This window comes from Cervus elaphus, chromosome 10 (genome assembly GCF_910594005.1).
Source record: "Cervus elaphus chromosome 10, mCerEla1.1, whole genome shotgun sequence".
Lineage (NCBI taxonomy): Eukaryota > Metazoa > Chordata > Mammalia > Artiodactyla > Cervidae > Cervus > Cervus elaphus.
In genome coordinates, this window is record NC_057824.1 from 54,392,374 (window position 1) to 54,411,415 (window position 19,042).

At 51.6% G+C, this 19,042-nt stretch overlaps 1 protein-coding gene and 1 long non-coding RNA gene across 5 annotated transcripts in view; one reads left to right on the forward strand and one right to left on the reverse strand.

Moving 5' to 3' along the window:
* Positions 1-7,021: 7,021 nt before the first annotated feature.
* The window catches only part of SNX8 (sorting nexin 8), a 39,992-nt gene continuing 27,971 nt past the window's right edge, over positions 7,022-19,042 (forward strand). Inside the window, exon 1 of one of the 4 annotated variants that reach the window (XM_043915443.1) lies at positions 7,022-7,223. In XM_043915443.1, coding sequence (XP_043771378.1) covers positions 7,172-7,223 — 52 coding nt within the window. In that variant the 5' untranslated portion in view covers positions 7,022-7,171. The other 3 variants (XM_043915446.1, XM_043915441.1, XM_043915445.1) reach the window with 3 other exon arrangements.
* LOC122701959 lies at positions 14,468-18,195 on the reverse strand. Its single transcript, XR_006343159.1, has 3 exons — positions 17,956-18,195; positions 17,536-17,778; positions 14,468-17,278 (listed from the first exon to the last, which is right to left on the reverse strand). It is a non-coding gene; the product is annotated as an uncharacterized LOC122701959 (long non-coding RNA).

Genomic DNA, 19,042 nt, shown 5'->3' on the forward strand with positions numbered 1-19,042 from the left:
GACTGAACTGAACTGAACTGAACAGTTACAGACATTCCCATTCAAAATGGGAGAAGGAATGGAAAAGGAATTGCAGTCCCAAGCAATTTTGAAATCCACGTAATTTGTTGCTGGTCCAGTGGCTAATATTCTGTGCTCCCAGTGAAGGGGGCCTAGGTTCATTCCATGGTTACGGAACTTGATCCCACATGCCACAGCTAAGAGTTCACATGCCACAACTAAAAAGATCCTGTGGACTTTGCTGCTGGCAGAGTGGGTAGGGATCCATTTGCCAGTGCAGGGGACACAGGTTTGATCCCTTGTCCGGGAAGACTCCACATGGTTGTTGTTCAGTCGTTACGTCGTGTCCAGCTCTTTGTGACCCCGTGGACAGCAGTGCACCAGACTTCCCTGTCTTTCACTGTCTCCTGGAGTTTGCCCAAACTCATGTCCACTGGAGTTAGCTCTTCCATCAGGTGGCCAAAGTATTGGAGCTTCAACTTCAGTCCTTCCAATGAATAGCCAGGGTTGACTTCCTTTAGGATTGACGTTTGATCTCCTTGCAGTCCAAGGGACTCTCAAGATTCCACATACCAGGGAGCAACTCAGCCTGTGCACCACAAGTGCTGAGCCCGTGAGCCGCAGCTACTGGAGCCTGTGCGCCTGGAGCCCCGGCTCTGCGGCGGGAGAAGCCCCCGCAAGGAGAAGCCCGCGCCCTGCAGTGAGGAGCTGCCCCCGCTCGCTGCAACTGGAGAAAGTCTGTACAAAGCAAGGAAGACCTATGCAGCCAAAAGAGTAAATAATTTAAAAAATTAAAAAGATCTTTTGTGTTGTAACTAAGACCTGTTGTACCAAGTAAATAAATAAATACTAATTTTTTGAAATCCAGTGTAGCACACTCAGGTTTCAAGGCCTAGGAATTATCCTCTGTGGCTTCCTGTTCTGCCCTCTGGGCCCACGGCCCCACCCTCAGTCTTGCTTTTTCATCAGGGGTTAGCACAGGTTTGCAGCTGAGTAGTCTTGTGAGGCTGTTTCCTGCCTGTAGAATTTTGAGGGTCAGGCAGCCGCCTTTCATTTCTTGTTTCTTTGTCCCTGTCTGTCCTAGCTGGCAGTATTTCTACTGACATAACATGCGAAGGAGCCTATGGCTCTCCCATGGACGTCACTGGAAAAGGGGCTCATCCACAGGTCTTTCCTGTGGATAGATAATTCTATTTCTATTTTCACTTCAAAGAGACCTAATGTCTTCCAAGAGCCCTCTGTGTCACCAGATACTGTGACGTTCCGTACCTTTCTCGGCACTAGAAAAGTGCTGTTCAGCCTTGGTTTTCTCTCCAAAGCACACTTTCCCAACAGTGAGCCTCCTAGGCTACCCAGTCCAATATTCTTGGGCTTCCTTGGCGGCTCAGCTGGTGAAGAATCTGCCTGCAATGTGGGAGACCTGGGTTCAATCCCTGGATTGGGAAGACCCCCTGGAGAAGGGAAAGGCTACCCACTCCAGTATTCGGGTCTGGAGAATTCCACGGACCATGTAGTCCACGGGGTCGCAAAGAGCTGGACATGACTGAGTGACTTTCACTTTGCAACCTGGATAAGTTCTTTTCCATATAACTATAGGATACAGTTGAGCTAAACTCTCTGTCACTGTAGAACACGTTCCCTTTTACATCCAGTTTCCAACAACATGTTCCTCATTTCCTCTGAGCCCTTGGCTGAAGTGTCCTTATTGCTACCAACAGTCTGTTTATGACAATTTAAGTATCATCATCTCAGATGATACAGATTTTCTTTACCACAGTTAGCAGAATTGTTAACATCCATATGCCTACTAACAGTCTATTCAAGGCAACCAAGGTGTCTTCTATTGTGCTTCTTAAAATTCTTCCAGTCTCTACCCATCACCTAATTCTGAAGTCAGCTTCACGTTTTTAGGTATTTGTCATAGCAATACCCCACTTCCCAGTACTTGTATTAGTATTTTGTACTTTTTTTTTTAATTGCAGTGTGGCAATCTATTGTATGACTCCACAGCAATATGTTCATCCAGTCTGTTGTTAATAGACATTTGGGTTATCTCCAATTTTCAGCTCTTTGCATGTGGCTTCTAGGAATGAGCCTTTTTTTGGTGGACATATGCTTTTATTTCTTGTGGGTAAATATCTTGGAGTGGGATTGCTTCAAGGATTATTCCTTTTCCACTCTTCGTCCACTGTGGACAGCCAGCTCCCATGCTGCTTCGGGAGGCTGGTAGGTCATCCCTTCATCAATCCTGATTATGTCTAGGAAGTTCAGGTCTGTTTCCCGTGCTTGCTGGGACCGAAGCCTTCCTATTGCCTTAACCCAAGTTCCTAGGACCTTATCTTATTTCTGAAAGCTCTGTGAGTTGTTTTCTTCAGTTTTTGTCCATTCCTGTAACTTAAAGTTCCCCCTATGGGGCACTCTTTATTGCTTTTGAATCCAGCTATGTAATAAAAAATAGTTTGGGGGTAAAATGTTAGCTAGCATTTCTGTTTGGGGAACACAGTGAATGTACTTCTGCATCGGTTCAGACCGTCTCAAGAAGTCTCTTATTTAAAACTTTACCTTTGACCCAGGGCAACGTGTTGGAGCAAGTAATCTTGATATATCCATTTTGCATGTGAGCAAACTGAAGCAAGTTAAGCAGCTTGTCCAAAGTCGAATTAGGACAGGGACTTCCCTGGTGGTCCAGTGGTTAAGAATGTGTATGTGTGTGCTCAGCTGTGTCCGTTTCTTTGCGATGCCATGGACTGGAGCCCGCCAGGCTCTGTCCGTGGGATTTCCCAGGCAAGAATGCCGGGGTGGTTGACATTTCCTTCTCCAGGGGATCTTCCTGACCCAGGGATCGAACAGTAGTCTCTTATGTTTTCTGCACCACAGGCAGCTTCTTTACCACTAGCGTCACTTGGGAAGCCCAATTCAGAGGATGCGGGTTGAAGCCTTGGTGTCAGAGCCAAGATCTCACGAAGCCAAATAAAAAAATAGAAACCCCAAAAATAAGGTTTGACTAGGACAGCCAACTTGTTTGAGATATTTAAAGCTTTCTGGGGCTCATGGAGGATGTGAGCAACCCCCTTTCCTCCAGGCAGAAATTTTATTTTTTAAATGTTTATTTATTTATCTTTATTATTATTTGGCCATGCTGCGACACATGTGGGATCTTAGTTCTCTGACAATCTTAGTTCCTCCACCAGGGATGGAAACTTTAGTTTAGTTTAGGATTAAACCTGCACCCCTGCAATGGAAGCACAAAGTCTTAACTGCTGAACTGCCAGAGGCAGGAATTTCAGAATGGGTACTGGAGAGGCACTGCTTGAGCAGGTAACCCATAATAGTGTCAGAAGAGGATTTGATTTCATGATTGTCGCAGTATTAAATGAGATGATGCTGGTTCATCAATTAGCATAGTGCCTGAAACTTAGTACGTATTTTTTTTAAAAGTTTGAGATGATTGATATTATTAATGAAATTATAATTTTCTCTACTTTTAGAGTTATTTCTCTTCCCTACTTTTTGCTTTACAGAGCCATAGGCAGCTTCCCTACCAGCCTCCTGGAACAAGGGGTTATGGGTGGAGCAGAATTTGGGGATTAGGAAATTAGAAGATAAATTGCTGGCTTTACAGCACAGGGGAGATGCCGCAGGGGCTCTGGGGATGGTCTCTGGCCCCAGACAGTGTGGATTTGAACCCCAGATCTTTTATCGACTAGCTGTGGGGTCTTAGAGGGTTGAACTTTTCTGAACAAAATGGAGATAATCATACTACTATTTTCTAGATTTATTGTGAGAAGTCGACGAGTTTCTAAGTAAAAGGCATATGTAAGAGTGCTCAGTACATAATAGGCATGTTCAGTAAATGTTCGTTTGGTTAGTGTGGTTAGCATTTACTGCTGTTTATCAGGCGTTTCTGGCTGGCTCTCTTCCAAGGGCATGGTAATGTGTTCCACTTGTGGTTGGGTATAGCCATGACTAGTTCTGGCCAATGAGTCGTGAGTAGAAGCCTTGTGGTGATTCTGAGCCAGAGCAGTTAAATGCTCCGAGTGCTTTCCCTTTGTCAGGAGGGCAGAAATTCAAAGTGGTGGCTGCCCTCTTACCCTGGGTTTCTGAGGGTTGATGGTGAATACAACCCCTTTGTTGTTTCTGGCCTCTGAGATTTGAGATTGTTACTGCAGTGTGATCGAGCCTGTGCTCACAAACATGTGTACGATTATTAATAACCTCGAGGAGGGTATCCTCCTTGAGGCATTTTAGTGACTCTCTGGAAAGGTCTTTAGTAGGACTTGGAGGTGCTTGCATCGGTAGGATGACCAGTAAGAGCCCCCTTCTGCACATCCGCCTGCATAGGAGTCCCAGCTTCAGTGTTCTGCGTCCCAAGTTCTGTCAGTTCGCTCACACAGTTCTCCTTTTCCTGAAGGGAAAGTGATAAAAGTGACTTGAAACACATTAACAGTCTTCATGTACTTGAATTTGTGCCACTAATCAAAGGGTCTGAAAAAGCAGACATTCCATTTTCTATTTACCATTTCCTGAATGAAACAGAAATAGCATAAGGATTAGGCTTCTTGGGCGAGGATCTAAAGACATGACAGGCAGACATATTTCGATGCGTGTTTCCCAAGCATGCTCTCACTGTTAGTGGTATCTGGCAGTGGAGCCCACAGCTCGTGAGGGCTGAGTTCCCTTCCCCTGGAGGCATTCACAGCCTGTCACATCAGAACCAACCATTCATCTTTCCTCCCACAGTGCCCGTGTTTGCAGCCCTTGGCTCCCACTGTGCTCTGTGTGGTGTGGGAATCCTGCTGTGTTCTGCTCCTCTGATCAATTCCATCAGAAAATTTGGAAGGCGGGGGCCTCTCCTGATTATCCCTATGTGGGGTTCCTCACTGTCCTCTCCCATGACAAACAATTCCCAACTGAGCAGATGCTCAAGAAATTTGCAAGGATAAAACAAACTTTCAACTTAGAGCAGTGGTTTTCCACCTGGGCTGCACCTTAGCATCATCCAGGGAGCTTTAAAAAAAAAATCCCGAGTTTGGATCATACCTGCTGCTGCTGCTGCTAACTTGCTTCAGTCGTGTCCGGCTCTGTGTGACCCCATAGATGGCAGCCCACCAGGCTCCGCCGTCAAGAACACTGGAGTGGGTTGCCATTTCCTTCTCCAATGCATGAAAGTCAAAAGTGAGAGTGAAGTCGCTCAGTCGTGTCTGACTCTTTGCGGCCCCATGGACTGCAGCCTACGAGGCTCCTCCGTCCATGCAATTTTCCAGGCAAGGGTACTGGAGTGGGGTGCCATTGCCTTCTCCAGATCATACCTGAGACCAATTAAATCAGAACTTCTGAGGGTGGGCTTCAGGCGGAGTATATTTAAATGCTCCCAGGTGATTACTGCAGCCAAGGTGCAGGACCACCGAACTACAACAGAGGCCGGCTGACCATGTCAGGGGTGTTCAAGTAAAATAATAAATTTAATGTGCTGTTATTCATGCGGCTTCCCAGGTGGCACTAGTGGTAAAGAACCTACCTGCCAATGCAGGAGATGCAAGAGATGCAGGTTCGATCCCTAGGTTGGAAGATCCGCTGGAGGAAGGCACTATATCCCATTCCAGTATTCTTTTTTTTTTTTTAAATTTTTATTAGTTGGAGGCTAAGTACTTTACAATATTGTAGTGGTTTTTGTCATACATTGACATGAATCAGCCATGGATTTACAAGTATTCCCCATCCCGATCCCCCCTCCCTCTCCACCCGATTCCTCTGGGTCTTCCCAGTGCACCAGGCCCGAGCACTTGTCTCAGGCATCCAGCCTGGGCTGGTGATCTGTTTCACCCTAGATAATATACATGTTTCGATGTGCCATATGACCCAGCAATCCCACTCCTGGGCATACACACGGAGGAAACCAGATCTGAAAGAGACACGTGCACCCCAATGTTCATCGCAGCACTGTTTATAATAGCCAGGACATGGAAGGAACCTAGATGCCCATCAGCAGACAAATGGATAAGGAAGCTGTGGTACATATACACCATGGAATATTACTTAGCCATTCCAGTATACTTGCTGGAGAATCCCATGAACAGAGGAGCCTGTCAGGCTGCAGTTCATAGGGTCGCAAAGAGTCGGACACGACTGAAGCGACTTAGCATATGCATGCTTTTATTCTTGTGTAATGGCTAGCTTTATACTTGTTCAATGCCTTACAGTTTTCAAGGTGCAGTGAGTTTAGTTTAAGCATTGAATAAGGACCTTATGACCTAGTGGGGGGAGGGGGACACAGATATGTAGCAAATTCTTCCAGGAAGTTAGAGAGGCGGAGAGAGAGGGAGGGAGTGGGAGACAAGAGAATGACAATGTGTGTGTGTGTGTGTGTGTGTGTGTGCGCGCGTGTGCGCGCGCGTGCGCCCTTGGGAGGGGAGAAAGTGCTGAGCACATCATTTGATGCAAAACCAGCTTAAAGGAAGCCTGCGGTGGCGGAAGGAAACAGCATCCCGCTGGGACTTGGGAAAGCTTCTACAAGCCCGTCTCTGGAAGAGGCACACCACTTCCTCAGTTATGCTGGGGACAGCATCGTTGTTGGTCGGGCTCACAAAGATATCCGGTGGCTGTAGCAAGGAGAACTAACACCCTGCGGAGGGGACTCCTTCCTAGGACCCTGACTGGGGCTCTGGGCTCTTGATTGCTGTTACCGGCTCCCCGGGCGTTGACAGTTGTCCCGGTATTAGGAGGTCCACGGTCCTTACCTTGGGAACAAGGCCCTCCCTAACGGAGCCCTACCAGTCGCTCCAGCTTCCTCTTTGGCCTCCGCTTTTAGCTCCAGGAAGACCACAGCATTTGCAGCTGTGCTATGCCTCGGGGCCTGTGGGTATCCGGTCCTTCCTCCCGCCGAATTCCTCATTCCTCCAGCTTCAGCTGAGGCTCTCCGCATCCCGGGATCCCTTCACCCGGCCAGGGCCGGGGGAGCGCTCTTGTGCGGCGCTCCCACAGTCTTGTTCTGGAAGTCGGGACACTAGCTCCACTCCGGTGGCCTGTCCGTCCTCCAGATAGGGGAGGGTACCAGATGCACAGGCCCGCCTGGCCTCCAGGGGGCAGTCTGGAGACCTGACTGAGTGAGTGAACGACTGAATGACTAGGTGGCTGAGTGAGCGGGTGATCGAGTCGGTGAACGAACGAGCGGATGGACCAGCGGGCGGACGAACGAGGAAGTGAGCGAGAGAGCGGACCAGAGGGTGAGAGTGAGAATAAATGGATGAATGAGTGAGTGGGGGCCTGAGAGAGGGCAGGTGGGGACTGACTGGGCGGGCGAGGGAGCGGCCAGAGAACCTGCAGCGGGGGAGCGGCGGACGCCGGACGCTGAGCTCGCGCCTGGACCGCGCCACCTGCCCTCCGCGTGGCAGCTGAGCCTGGGCTGGTCGGGAAGAGGCGGGGGAGTGGGCGGGGCGACGCCGGGAGTGGGCGTGGCGGACCAGGCGCGTGGGCGTGGCGAGGCCGAGAGTGGGCGGGGCGATGCCGAGGATGGGCGGGGCAGGCCCGGGGCGGGCGGGGATAGGCCGGGAGTGGGCGTGGTCGAACCCTGGGCGTGGGCGGGGCGAGCCCGGGCCCAGGCCGGCGGGCGCGGAGGAAGTCACGTGGCGAGCGCTCACATGACCGGCGGCGCGATGGACCCGCTGCCCACCGCGCCCGGAGCTGCAGCTGCTGAGGCGGAGGCGGACGAGGAGGCGGACCCGCCAGCGGCAGGTATGGCAGGCATCCCCCCAGGCCCCGCGTGGCTCCGGCCCGCGCCCCCTGAGGCCCTGCGGCCTTCCGTTCTCTTCCTGGCTCCGGACTCTCCGCGCCTGCTGGGTCCTCCCCTCTCACGGCCCCTCCCGGTCCACGCCCAGGAGGGCGCGTGGCTCCGCGGCTCAGAACCCCAGCACCTGTCCGGGTTTGCGCCTCTCCGCGCGTTTCTGCTTGCGTCTCCCCGGGACTGTCCGGGCCCCTCGGGGCCGCAGGACCCGCCCGCCCCGCGCTTCCTGCGTGCCCACCTGCCCGCCGCGTGTCCCTGGACTTGCCGGGCCTTGCACGTACTGTGGCGGCTTAGGACTTGGGCGTTTCTTCTGCCAGCCCGTCGTGTTTCTCCGTAAGTGCTTTTCTTACTGCGTGAGGCTTGGCTTTTCTAGGATGGCCCCATTTAGATGGTACCCCCTCTAGCCTTCCAACGGGAGAATACATGTGGGTGTGAGTTACTGCAGCTTCGTGGTGGTGGTGGCGGCGGCGGCACGAAGTTGGAAACTCCGTTTGGAGGGCCTGGCAAGGTGTCCCTGAGGAGGTCATGCTTAAAGTGAGTCCTGGAGGGCTGGTGAGACGGTTGATTTATTAGGGAGAAAAGGAGGTAGGAGTGGAGTGAAGCTGCTGGGGGCCGGGGTGGGGGTGAACAGTGCTCTGGATTGGCCTAAGTGCTTTGAAGACCTTGGGTGAGTCTACCTTTAGACACCGGACCCGCCGCTCCCCACCCTTGGTCTTTATTTTTTGTTTCACTTGTAGCTTTGTAAGGAGTAGCATGTGATGGCTTGTGCTCATGGTTAGAACATTGTGTTCAGGAGGTCACACGTTTGAGCCCAGCGTGGGCCAGTCCAGCCTGCCTCTATCAGGTGCCCACACTGGACTCCTTATCCAGGTCACATTTGGAAATGTGAGGCAGTGTTTAAGCAGGATCGCTGCTTCCCCTGGGGATTGTAAAGCAGTTCAGAGGTGCTGGATGTGGTGGTCGTTCTGGGCTCTCTTTGCAGGTCAAGGGCAGCCTGAATGTCTCCTGCAGGACTCAGCCACTGGCTGCCATTATGGATGGTGTCAGCCACCCCTGCTCTCTGAGACTGGCAGCTGGCCTTGTTAGGGGCCGCGGTGATTATGTTAACATTACACATCCACTTGAAGGAGGTGGCATGGTAGAGGAAAAACGCAACAAGAGCGAAAAAACCAAATTTTTTATTTTAAAACTGGGAAAGCGAAAACCCAGAGGTAAGTGGCCTGCCCACAGTGGGCAATGTTAAGAGGGTATGTTGTGGTGGGGATGGTGGTTAGATGGGCTGCAATCAGAAAATAAGTTTTTGAGAGTGAATTTTATCCAAACATGTTATATGTGTCTCATGCTTGAGCAAAGGTTTGTTTTGACTGTTGAAGTTGTGACTTATGGATATACAGCGAATTTCATTTTCTCTGGTGTTCTGTCCACACAGCCGTAGCTCACTATTAGTATTAACTGTGGGGACCATGGGGGTCTAGGTCTTTGTAATGCCTTTGGGATTCTCAGAAAAAATGATGTTCACTGTAGTTTTCAGCCTTAATGTTTAAAAAAATTTTTTTTTGAGGTTAATTTTTTTTTGGCTGCTCTGGGTCTTTGTTGCTGTGAAAGGGCTTTCTCTAGTTGCGTGGAACACGGGCTGCTCTTCCTTGCTGTGTGTGGGCCTCTTATTGCGGCGGCTCCTCTTGCAGTGGAGCACAGGCTCACGGAGAGTGGGCTTCAGCCGTTGCAGGAGGCTTGGTGGTTGTTGCGCCCGGACTTCATTTTCTCCGCAGCCTGTGGAATCTTCCCAGACCAGGGATCCAGCCTGTGTTCCCTGCATTGGCAGGCAGATTCTTTTCCACTGTACCATCAGGGGAGTCCCAAGAATCATATTATATTCTAATCCCTGGAAGCTTAAGCTGTGAGTGATAACTCCCTTCCTAAAAATTTAACTTTCAATTTTGCAAGACGTAGACAACTACATTTCCTTTCCAAAAAAAAAAAAAAAGGCAAACACAACTGAGAACACTACAGATCGGCACTCACCCCCGCTCACCAGTTTGGGATGGATCCTCTCACCCCGTTTCTGTGTTTATACTCACGTGTGCTCAGACAGTGTACACCTCCTTGTGCCTCTGTGCCTGTTTTTCCCTAGGGTCGTGTATTGGTTTTCTGCTGCTGCTGAAACAAAAATGACCGCACAAAGTGACCACAAAGTGGCTTAACCAGCAGAAATTTATCATTTTACAGTTCAGAAGGTCTGTAGTCCAGAACGGGTTTCCCTGAGCTGAAATCTAGCTGTGGGCAGATCTGCGTTCCATCCGGAGGCCCTGGGGGAGAAGCCGTTTCTTGGTCTTTCCCAGCTCCCAGATGCCTTCCACATTCCTTGACTGATAACCCCCTTGCTCCAGGTGCCCCAGGCCACGCCTTTCTTGCCCTGTCCTGTCTCCGACTCTTTCTTCTGTCCACTTCTTCTACATTTAAGGACCCCTCGGATTACATTGGGCCCACCTGGTAATCTGATAGGATTCTCCCAATTTTAATGTCAGCTTATTAGCAACCTGAATTTTATCTGCACCTTTAGTTCTCCTTTACTGTGTAATCTAACAGACTTTAGGGTCTTTCTGGGATTTTCTGGGATTAGGGTGTGGGTACCTTTAGAGGTCATTAGTCTGCCATAATGGCTGCCCAAGGTGGCTCATCGGTAAGGAACCCAGTTGCCAGTGCAGGAGATGCAGACGACTTGGGCTTGATCCCCAGGTCGGAAAGATCCCCTGGAGGAGGAAATGGCAGCCCACCCCACAGTATTGTTGCCTGGGAAATCCCCTGGACAGAGGAACCTGGTGGGCTGTAGTCCATGGCCTTGCAAGAGTCAGACACGACTGAGCACCCACCCACATTCTGCCATAAACACCCTAAGGAGTGGAATTGCTGGGTCGTAGCGTTACATACTTTTTTTAAAAAAAATTATTTTTGGCTGTGCTGGGTCTTTCTTGCTGCCTGGGCTTTTCTCTAGTCGCAGCTAACGAGGGGTTACTCTCTAGTGGTGGTGTGTGGGCTTCTCCCTGGGTGGGTTCTCCCTGGGTGGGTTCTCTCGTTGCGGAGCACAGGCTCTCTGGCGCAGAGTTCAGTAGTTGTGGGTCCTGGGCTCTAGAGCACGGGCTCAATATCGTGACTCCCGGGCTTAGTTGCTCCGCGGCATGTGGGGTCCTCCTGGATCAGACATCAATCCCATGTCACCTGCATTGGCAGGCGGATTCTTTACCCCTGAGCCACCAGGGAAGCCCAGTTGCACGTTTTTTGTTTTAACAAATTCTGACAAATTATCCTCTCTGGTGGCTGTTACCCGTTTATACCTGTAACAGCAACGCCTCTTTTCCCCGTCACCTCACCACCACTAAATGCCATGTTTTAAAAAAGATTCCTTCAGCATTAGAGAAATTAAGAACATGTTTTATTTTTGTTTTAATGTCTGTTTCTTCAGTTATTGGTGAGGTTTAGTTTCTTGTGATGCTTTGATCTTGTATGACCTTCCTGAGCTGACTGTTCTTATCTTTGGCCCATTTTCTTACGGGATTTTTATTTTTTTTTTCGCTTTGTAGCAGTTCTTTTTGCATTTTGGACTTAGACCTGTTGTGGATTTCATATTAAAATAACCATCAAAATATCTGATTGACTGGAACACTTTTTTCTGATTGCAGCATGAGAGTTTATTTCAGGGTCTGTTCAGAGGTTATAAAGCTCAGTGAGGATGCCCTGGAGTGCCTAAGAATCAGTGTGATAGGTGCTTGCTTGTCTAATCTGATTTTGGGAATTGCATCATACTGGATAAGAATACAGATTACCACTGGGTCCCAGCCCTGCTTTCCTACAACCCTGCAGACCTAAACTTAGTCTTCCCTTCCTTCTTTCCTTCTTCCCTGCACCTCAAAGCTCCTGGGATCTTAGTTTCCTGACTAGGGATTGAACTCTAGACCTTGACAGTGAAAGCGCCATGTCCTAAGTGATCGGTTTCAGTTCTGCTGTAGCCCCTCGCTGAAAGTGCGCCGTACCTGCTGCTCGGTTAGGAAGCTCTGAGCTGTTTGTCGTCCCAAGCCTCGGGGGGCGGGGGCGGGGGCCTCCGGGCTTTCTGTGGGGTCAGACCTGAACTCTGCTCCTCCTCTGAGCGACCCCATCGCCTGCGCACTTGTGTGGTCTGCACGCCCCCCATGCTCCCGCCACCACCCCACTGCCGCTGCTTTGCCTGGACACAGTTGTCAGGCAGTTCACTGACCTGTTGCTTGAGGTGTATGCATTTGACGGATTAAATTATACCTTAAAGTATCACCTGCTTTGGGCCAAAAAAATACCTTCCTGTCCATCCATCTCTTTCCCTCCATCACACACATTTCTGTTGTCAGCTCCTGAGGGGCAGAAACCATTATTTTTCTTTATATCTCAGCATCTGCTAATGGAGACAGGGCTCCGCTAGAATAGAATCACATGTGGTTTTTTTTTTTTTTTTCGGTGCCATGCAGGATCTTAGTTCCCCAACCAGCGATGGAACCTGGGCCCCCTGCAGTAGAAGCGCAGAGTCCTGATATGCTGCACCGCAGGAAATTCCCTAGAATTACGTTTTTATCCCAAGTGTGTTTAGGATAGCGTCACATTTTAGTTTGGTGACAGTGGTAGCTGTGTGAGTGTTATTTAAATTGGTGTTAATGCTCTTTGAACTCTGTTCCTCTGTCTCTCTCACACACACACAATTTGCAAGGTAAAATGTGTCCATCTGAGGAAAGAGGAACTGAATCTCTCCTACGTAGGGCAGATTTTGCCAGAATTTGTGGTTAGCAAGAAAGTGATGTGTTCTGGTAGGGGAATTCTGTTTTGGTTTATTTTTTTCCTTCCCAAGAAAAATGCACCAGAAAAAGAGATGTTTGGCCTGCAGCGTGCAGGCTGATGGGAGAGGCTTCAGTGGTGAGGTGCCGGAGAGATGGGAGTGGCCTCCCCGGGGCCTGCAATTCGTGTTAAGACGAGCTGCCCCGGTGATTAGAACCCAGGCCCAGTGAGCAGGCTGGCGGCCTGGACCCTCAGGGATTCAAAGAGTGCACCCCCTGACCGTGTTACCCTCTGAAGAACAGTAGTGTTTTCATCCTTTGAATGTGTTCGTTGTAGAATAGGTAAGAAATCATAACCGGACTCGAGGGAGAGATTCCTGGGGAGACGTGTCAGCAGGAGATCCAGCCAGTCCATCCTAGAGGAGACCAGGCCTGAACGTTCCCTGGGAGGACTGGTGCTGAAGCTGAATCTCCAGTACTTTGGCCGCCCGATGTGAAGAGCTGACTCACTGGAAAAGACCCTGATGCTGGGAAAGACTGAGGGCGGGAGGAGAAGGGGGCGACACAGGATGAGATGGTTGGATGGCATCACCGACTCGATGGACATTTGACTAAACTCTGGAGGTTGGTGATGGACAGGGAGGCCTGGCATGCTGCAGTCCGTGGGGTCGCAAAGAGTTGGACACGACTGAGCGACTGACCACAACCAGGGATCAGTGTTAAAACCTCGTGTGGACGGGGTGGGCGTGCTCCGCGAGTGGAGCTCCAGGAAAAGCTGAGGCCACCCTTGGTGCTGTTTACGGCTGGCCTGGTTGGGGGAGGACACTCATGCCCTTGGGGTGTGGGGATGGGTGTGTTCAGGGTCCATCAGCTCTCTTACCCACTTTGAAGTATGCGTACTAAGCACGTGTGAGGTGAAGATTCATGACTGATGAGTTCCAGGGCAGTTGGTGTAAGGTCTGGAGGCAACTCTGGAAGCATTGAGACACGCCTTTCCAAGACTCTAACCCGCTTTGTGCTAGTGACCTTCTTGCCTACAAGTCTTATGAATGAGTCGTAACTGGACCAGTAAGATTTCACGTGGTGTGTGATTCCGCACTCTGAGGAGAAGGTTGCACAAGTAAGACAACCACAAATACGAATGTCTTATAAAAGAGAAATCACCCGTGAGCCCATAACCACTGGTTTTAGCCCGTTTCCTGCCCCTGTGCATGTGTTGGACATGGTTAACCTCAGGGTGTATTTACATCTTGTCTGCTCGGTTCCCTTAACGTTATTCTACGCTGCTAAGGAGTTTTCATGCTTTTCTGTTTGAGGTCTGCATGACAGTGAATCATGTGTGCTTGTAGAGTACGAAGGTGGTAAAATGTGATCCTTCACCTGGAGTCAACATTAAAAATTGTCCTGATGGTTGCACTTGGTAAACAAGGCCTCTCTCCTGCTAAACTAGTTCCCCAACCTAGAGGTGATGGCTGCTGTTAGCTATGCGTGTGGAACCACGGTTTACTAAGCTTGCTGTTAGACTTTGGAGCTGGGGAGGTGTCCTCAGATGACCTTGGTCGTGTCCTGCTTAGTGACCGTCTGCAAATACGAGTCCTGAGCCCGTGTGCCCTCTCCTGGGGGTGTTTGAGAGAAGCCAGAGAAAAGACCCCGTGTGACCCCTGTTCATCTAAAGTGCACGCCGTGCAGTTAGACTCTGCAGTGGGGGGCGCTTACGCAGGTGGAGAGGCGGCAGGTGAGGAGCGAGGGAGAGACCCTGAGACTGGGGCTGTGCTTGCCTCTGGTCGGAGGAGGGAGCGCCTGTGAGGGCGCAGGCCGGGGGCTTCCAGGACCCCAGTGCTGTTGGCCTTTTAATCTTTGTGTTTATTTGACTGACTGGGTCTTAGTTGTGGCATGTGAACTCTTTCATTGTGGCCTCTGGGGTCCAGTTCCCTGACCAGGGATGGAACGGGGCACCCCTGTGTTGGGAGTGCAGAGTCTTAGCCGCTGGGCCACCAGGGAAGTCCCCCCAGTTCTCTTTTCCGTTTTTGACCTGGATAGGTCAGACCACGTGTGTTGATACATAAAATTGTCCGTAGACATTTTACACGCCTGTGTGTCTGTGTCTGTTTCCCAGGAGAAAAGTGTCAGGGAAATCCCAGCGTGTCCCAGATTCTGTGACATTAAGTGGATTTGCTAATAACACAGCCTGACAGGCAGAGGTGGGCGCCGGGGATCTTGTTTGAAAATGGTTTTGTAGGAATTTTGGCCTCTCAGCTTCCACTCTCGTTAATAATTGCAGATGTATTTATAACGAAAAGCATGCTTTGTTGTGTCAACACCCACCCCCAAAGGAGAACCATGCAGCTCATCAGCAGGAGATTCCTGGCTCTGCTGTTTCCGATGTCTGTGTCTGGTTATGCTGGTGCTGGCCCAGCCCACTGGCGAGCCCAGTGTCCCCGTGGCCCCTGGGACCAGCAGGAAGGGCCCCAGGGCCTCTGGCATCGTGTGTTGGGAGGGGGGACGTCTGGGGATGTCACTCTGTTGGAAGTGCAGAGGCCCTGTGCTGGGACGGAGGCGGGCGACACTCCTGACTCTGCACAGTTCATTATCTGCAGAACCGTAATTTCACCTCCCAGCTCCCGAGAAGTTCCAGTCCAGGCGGCGGGAACTGACCACTCACGGGTGGGGTTTCACACCGAAGGGAGGTTTGAAATTGCGTTGTCAGCTCTTCAGGGCCCAAGGCCAGTCTGCACGTGTCCTTATCTTGGGGTGGCTTCTGCCCCCCGCGCGTCCTCGTGGGAGGGATGGTGAAGTCGGGGTCTCGTGAAGTCTCCGTAAGAGGTTCAGGGTTCCCCGTGCGCTGTGGGGGTTCTGTCCCCTGAGAGGGGCTCTGCTGGGGGAGAGCGTGTCCCGCCCGCCACCTCCCTGGTGGGGGGCTTGGCGGGGCGTGGTGCACGGTAGTGCTGCGTGTGCGCAGTGGTGACCAGGGCCTGCCTTGTGCCTGACGCATGAACCAGCTTAATCCTGCAGTAATGCTGTGCAGTGAGGGGTCTCACCCGCCCCACCTTACAGATGGGGAAACCGAGGCACCCAGAGACTGAGACTCGCCCGCACCTGCTGCTGGTGGCCGAGCTGGGGTCCCCTGGCGCCCGGCTCCGGCGATGCGTCGGGTCCGACCTCCTCACGCCGCCGGCCCCTTTAGGAGCCTGTCTGGAGAATTGGCTTCTGACTGAGTAACCAGCCACTCCTAGACACAGACCCTTCGTCCTCAGAGGGTTTTTCTGAGGGGAAGGAGGTTCCAGGATCCCGTTCTTGTGGAGACCACCCGAGACCCTCATGAGGGTTGCCGTCTTCTCTGTCCAGAAAGGGGGCATCTGCCCAGAGGGTGTGTTCCCCGAGCGCAGGAGGGCCGTGAGGGGGCCCGGCCCTGCCCTCGCCCCCCGAGAAGCCCGCGATCAGCCTTGGGGGGGGCGTCGCAGGGGGCTTGCTTCCCGTGGCGGTGGGTGTGGAAACTCAGGAGTAGCAGGCCCCGGCCCGCGTGTGTGGAGCCCGGGCTGAGTCCCTCACGTGTGCGTGGCTCGGATCAGCCGCATCCTCCAGTTCTGGGGCTCCGGGCGCTCAGCCTTCCCTGCCTGGAGACCTGGCTCTCCACCTTCTGTGCAGACTTAGCTGTGGGCGAGAACTGACTCAATACTTTCCTTTCTGTGACATTTTTCATAGTTCCTAGTTGGTCCCTGCCAGTTTCCGAGGCGTTCCGTGTTCTGGTTGATTAACTGCGTTCCTAGTTGTCTACTGCAAGGCAGCCGGCAGGCAGGGGCCCTGTCTCACTCCCTGTGATCAGTAAATACCTGTTTAAGTGGGTTTACTTGTATGTCACTTGGCTTATAATATTGGGTGATTGCTTGGGATTTTATCAGAGGGACTGAATTAGGCTGCAAACGCAGGTTCTCTGCGTCGCCTCCGCTGGAATCCAGAGATGGAGCCTGCCAGGTATTTTAGAATATGTTCATTTTCCCATCCAGAGATCCTAGAAAACCTGAGTCACTTTTAGACGAAACCATCCAGGCCTGGGAGGGGTTTTTTTTTTTTTTTTTTTTAAAAAGAACAAAACCAAAACCAGATTGAATTGAACAGAGATGAGTATTCTTTTTGGAACTTTGAACTTCTGCTTTGTCAGTAATTCCAAGATTCCCGAGTTAGCTAAAATAGTTTTGTTTTTTTTTTTAAACTCTGGAAAAAAGTCCCTGGGCCTCCCCACATGAAAGCATTCCAGAAGTGAGAGACCCAAGGAGACTTTGATGAACAGATTCCACGAGTCCTTCCAGAAGCAGGTTAGTCAGGTTCCTGAAGAAGCAGGGGTCCCCGCGGGCGGGCGGGTTCCTCTTGCTGGGAGTTGGGCCGGGGAGACCATCTGACAGGTGACTCCTTTCGGGACTCCTTCCATTTTGTGATGTCCTAAGGAAACAAATGGGCGATTTCCCCCCTCTGTGTGGTTTGGCCCCTTGCGTCTACCGCAGGGAGGAACAGCCACTCGCAGCCAGAGAAGCCCCGTTGGCGTGAGCGTCAGTCGTTCATGTGCCCGGACTGGAGGGCCGGGCCGTCTGTGCTCTGGGGGTTCTCGTGGGATTTAGGGAGTCACGTCGCCGTGGGACCAGCACTGGAGTGACCGGCGTGCCCTGGCCAGCAGTTGGTTTCAGTCTGCGGTTCTGTCTGGGCGCACGTCCTGTAAAAACCGGGCACGGTGCTGTAAGCTTTCACATAGAAACGTGTTTTTAAAGTTCTTGCCGTCAACCAGGAATGTGCCTGGTGTCCCCGTTTCGGAGAGGAGGAAGCAGTGCGGAGAGCTGAGCTGCCCGCTCACAGCCACAGGGGAGACAGGCGTTTGCACCGAGGCGCCCCGACCTCTGGCCCCGGAGTGTGGCGTGGCCCCGGTCCCCTGCACGTTGCGGGCGTCGCATGAGGCCCCGTGAGTCCCCTCACCTGGCGTGGGCTCTGGCCCCACGAGTCACCTGGCTCACCCTGACGTCCGGCCGGCCTTGCTGCTGGGGGGCCTCCAGCTTTCACGTCTGTAAGATGAGGTCAGAGTGTTTACTTGGAGCGTCTGCAGGGTTAAGGAGACGTTACATGAGCATCCAGAAGTTTCAGACACCGGTCGTGCCTCTTCAGTGGTGGTTGGCCCTGCACACAGCTGTCCGGGTGACCGCCTTCATCCCGCTTTTGGGTCTGTGGCGGGAGGAGGAAGGGGGAGACGCTTTATTAAGGGGTTTCTCCGCGCTCAGCAGCTGCGTCTGCTCCGACTGACCTGCGGCTTCACAGCCGCGCGGACACGGGAGGTCCCGGGGCCCTGAGTGTGGCCGCAGGGCGTCTCTGGGGCGGCCTCCCCAGCTCAGCTTCTCTCACCTGTGCCTGGAACCCACCGGAGGGTTTTGCGTGTGGATGGTCTTTTCCTCTTAGCAGACACCTTCTCTCAGAGCGCGAGCCGTCCGTATTCCAGGCTCCGTCCTGGGCTAGGAGGATACTTAGTCCGTGTTCACAAGAACTGCAGAGGAGAAGGAATTCCTCAGGCATTTTTAAAGGCTTTGTTGAGGTGTAATTCACATACCACATAATTCACCCACGTCAAGCCTGCAGTTCAGTGGTTTTTAGTGTACCTTGAGAGTGATGCAGCCTCACCATGGTTGATTCTAGAACATTCTCCTCATCTGGTTCCCATCAGTAGTCACCCCCCTTTTCCTCCAGACCCCTCGTCACCCAGACTAATAACCACTAGTCTTTCTGTCTCTATGGACTTGTGTCTTCTTGAGACGTCATATAAATAGAACCGTGTATTAGAACATCGTAGGCCTTAGTGACGACTCCTTTTACTCAGCAGTGTTTTCAGAGTTCATCTGTGTTGTAGCTTGAATCAGTATTTCTTTTTATGGCTGACTAATACTCCATCGTGTGGATAATTCACAGTTTACTGATTCGTGCGTCAGTCCACGGACGTCTGGGTTGTTCCCGTGTCTTGGCTGCTGTGACTGGTACTGACGCCAGCGTCCCTCCGCCTGCTGGGTGGACGTGGTGTTTCACTTCTCGTGGGCATCCACCTAGGAGTGGAGTCATCGGCTCACAGCCCGTGTTTGACCTTCTGAGGTTGGCTGCCGGGCTCTTTCACCGCTGAGTGTGTGGGTTCCAGGTTCTCCACGACCTTGCCAGCGCTTGTCACTGCCTGCCTTTCTGACTCCAGCCACCCCAGTGGGTCGGGTCCCGAGGGGTTGGACCTCTTTTCACGTGCCTCTTGGCCTTCTGTACGTCTCCTTTGGTGAAATGTCTATTCAGATCACTTGCCAACCTTTAAAATTAATGTCTTCTTTAAAAGCTTGAGTTATGTCTTCTTTATGTATTTTAGGCGCAAGTCCCTTATTGGATGCATAGTTTTGTCCATATTCTGTGGATTGTCTTTTCACTTTCTTGATGATTTTTTATAGCACTAGGTTTTTGGTTT